This window comes from Pyxicephalus adspersus, chromosome 12 (assembly GCF_032062135.1).
Source record: "Pyxicephalus adspersus chromosome 12, UCB_Pads_2.0, whole genome shotgun sequence".
NCBI classification, from domain to species: Eukaryota; Metazoa; Chordata; class Amphibia; order Anura; family Pyxicephalidae; genus Pyxicephalus; species Pyxicephalus adspersus.
In genome coordinates, this window is record NC_092869.1 from 42,926,042 (window position 1) to 42,929,737 (window position 3,696).

The window sequence follows — 3,696 nt, forward strand, 5'->3', positions numbered from 1 at the left end:
GGACCGTCAGAAGGGCGGAGCCGGATCCGAAACTACATTAGACGTCCAATCATATCCTGTGCGAGGAGGAGCGTAGCTGGGAGCGACCGTGCTGACGTCACAAACAAATCAAGCCTCACGTGTTCGAACTGTAGTAACCTTGAGCAGTGGGCGGGGTCGGCCGGGAAATTAGCCGTAATGTCAACATCGCCTAAAAGTATGGGGTCACGTGACAGGGCCTCGCCCGGGCTGGCGGGAATCACGTGACACGCGTGAAACGTGACGTCAGAATTGCAGCGTTGCTTTCCAGGGACAATCTGAATGTAATTGGGTGGAAGGCAGAATGCCAGTCATGTGACCTCACATAACCTTTACCCAGTGTGAGCAATAAATCATTTTTTTGGTAACATTTGGGGTTGTCAAGAAAGTGATCATGAGGGTGGGCAAGGTAGCAGTCCTATATTGGGAAAGGGGCAATGGACCATATCCAACACCTACCCTGGTGTCATGTGACCTCATCTAACTCTTTACCTGAGTGTCGGTGTCATGTGACCTCTTCCAACCCTTACATGTGTGTCGTGTCATGTGACCTTATGGAACTATTACCCTATGGTCAACATCATGTCACCTGACGTGATGATTATTGGTGGTCCAGTGTACCTCCTCAGGATGGGTGTTGGGGACCCTCTTGGACCATCACTCATCAATACCCTGTGGTGGGAAGTCCTGCTTGGCGGCCCCAGGGTACTGATGGTCGATACATGGCTGTCGAACCGATCCTCTGTCTTCAATACTTTGGTGTAGATCTGAAGATTCAGAGAGTTGGAGCTGATATGTGTATTGTTTGTAAGTCAACAAAGCAAAGGATCAGCATGACAGCCATTTTAGAGATAATTAATTGGTGGTGGAGCCCAATTAATTCAGCCTGTACAGGTAAGTCCTGGTCACATGTCAGTTCCTCGTGGGTTGTCCCCTCCCACTAGCAGCAATTCACCCCAGGGAGAGCACAGTGCGGCGTCATCGTTATCCTGCAGTGTCAGGCGAGGTGCGGACAGGTCACGATGAAGTCCGGACTTTGCCTTCCTTTATCACTTCAGGTGTGTCGGGCACGGTTACCCAACATGGAATGACATCACCAGATTATGGTGCCAATGACTTCTATACAGGTGCCCAATGAGATACCCAATTCTGCCATGTGAAAAGCCAAGACCATTTATATACTTCTGGGGGATGGGTAGACCCGGGCCAGCCATATCTGTGTCCTCAACGTGCAGCTATCAGATCTCTGCTGGGAGGGGGGGTTATTGTGAGGGGTAGGTTAGCTCTTGGTTAAGATTAGGCACTAGGCGTGGTAAAGCATAGGTAGGAAGAGGTTCAGTTAAGTCACCATGTATGGGGGGGTCATCATACACACCTAGGGTTTAGAGGGTCACCAAAACTGGAACAGTTTGGTGATGCATTGGGAGGAGATCTATATGGGAGGGAGGTGAAGCTGAGACAGTGGGAGCAGATCTCATATGGGAGGGAGAGGAGACAGTGGCAGCAGATCCCATAAGGTTGGAGGGGGAGAGGAGACAGTAGGAGCAGATCCCATACCGGAGGGAGGTGAAGCTGAGACCATGGGAGCAGATCCATATGGAAGGGAGGGGTAGAGGTGACAGTGGGAGCAGATCCCATACAGGTTGGAGGGGGAGAGGAGACAGTAGGAGCAGATCCCATACCGGAGGGAGGTGAAGCTGAGACCATGGGAGCAGATCCATATGGAAGGGAGGGGTAGAGGTGACAGTGGGAGCAGATTCCATACGGGTGGGAGGGAGAGAAGAGACAGTGGGAGCAGATCCCATATAGGAGAGATGGGGAGAGGAGACAATGGGAGCAGATTCCATACAGAAGGAAGGGGGAGAAGTCAGGGTAACTCTGGGTAGAATTAGAGGAACTGTTGACATGTGGATTACTATTGCCCCATGATGGGAAAGAAATAATTCATATATTCCATCCATCTATTTTTACGCCATTTTTTCAATTTTCCTTATTTTTAGTTACATTGAATTAAAACCCAGCAGGGTGACCCCAGTATTGGCGGATCTCCTGTGTCCTGTATGAGGCCGGATCTGTGTTTGTTCTGTAGAGGCCACACACAAGGCTGCTAGAGGCAGATAAGGTATCGGACATTAGCCACACCCCATGGCGGAGGCCCTGATACCGCTAAACACCTGATACTTGGGGCCATGCACACTGTACATTGGGGGTAACCCCTTCCTGCCCACACATTTCCCAGAGTTGCTGGGAGCACTGAAAACTGGGCAGCTGCAGCTTTCCCAGTGGTGTGGAACTACAAGACCCAGCATAAGCTGCCAACCATTTCCATGCACCGTGAAACCACATCACATGGGCTGTAACTGTACTGCAACATATGGGCTGCACACCAAACAAAACCAAGCCGAACATTCATATTCCATCACCTAATATGGGTGAATAAACTAGGGTGAAAGGCAGTGTGATGGTATATACATGGCAGGATCAATAGCCTGATCACTCAGCTAGAAATAACACTGACTCTGTAACCACAGGATCACCATGACGCACAGAAAGCATTGTCTGCAACACCAACACAACATGAAAATGCTGGCTCTGTTGTGGATACTGAAAAAATTTGTCCTGCTTAATATAAATAACAACCAAACCCCCTGCCCCCGACCTGGAAAAACAGGACTGACCACTAATTTAATATTAGGAGGCTCATTAGAGTGTCAGCTCCTCTGTACAGAGACTGATGGCTCTGTGTTCTCTGTACAGCACTGCGGTAAATGTCAGAGCTATTTAAATGTATAATAGTGTGTGACTGTGGGGGACATTAGAGTGTCAGCTTCTCTGTACAGAGACTGATGGAATTAGCTCAGTGTTCTCTGTACAGCACTGCAGTATATTGCAGAGCTATATAAAGGTATAATAATAGTGTGTAACTGTGGGAGGACATTGGAGTGTCAGCTCCTCTGTACAGAGACTGATGTGACCCGGCTTTCTCCCTATAGGGGACATTGATCTCTGTGATTTCACAGACAACAGGGGGAGGTTTTATAAAAATAGGAATATTCTCTTTATTTATGATGATATTTGATGACTGTTCACTCATCCTGAGGCATCTGTGAGGTTTTGGGTCGTTTTATCTGCAGTTCAGGTTCCAGGATCTCTTCGTTGTGATAGGAATCTCCTGTAGTCATGTGATCATTCTGATCGCTCTTGTCCTTTGGGAATGACCCCCCTTCCTCGAGGACCTGGCGCACAGTCATATTAATGCGGGAGTCCTGGAGGTAAGCGGCACAAACCTCCCAGTCTTGGGGGGAACACGGCTCAGTCAGGCCTTTGATGTAGGGATCCTCTCCACATATAGGATCAGACAGTCCGGGTGGAAGGATACCACCTCCAGGATGGCGCAGAATTCGTGGCACGGCGTGGTACAACAAGCGGCTGGCTCCAGACATGACCATAATGTCACCACTGTTCATCATCATTGCTGTAGGAGCCACTTCTCGACTCTGACCCCCCAACAAGAAAATGCTGGACTGGCCAAAGCTGTAGAACAAAGAGGGAAACCAGTTACACGGGAAACTCTGCATGTGAACTGACTAAATATGAGCAAATGAATCCACACATGAGTAATTAGCCTGTGTCTCTGCCCCTCCCACAATGGGGAGATTCCAATCTCCCTCCAGGTAT

At 49.1% G+C, this 3,696-nt stretch overlaps 1 protein-coding gene across 1 annotated transcript in view; it reads right to left on the reverse strand.

The window, feature by feature from the left end:
- Window positions 1-3,052: 3,052 nt before the first annotated feature.
- Window positions 3,053-3,696, reverse strand: part of ALKBH1 (alkB homolog 1, histone H2A dioxygenase) — a 4,444-nt gene continuing 3,800 nt past the window's right edge. Inside the window, exon 6 of the mRNA XM_072429088.1 lies at window positions 3,053-3,552. Within this exon, the coding sequence (XP_072285189.1) occupies window positions 3,105-3,552 (448 nt within the window). The 3' untranslated portion in view covers window positions 3,053-3,104. The remainder of the gene's footprint in view (window positions 3,553-3,696) is intronic.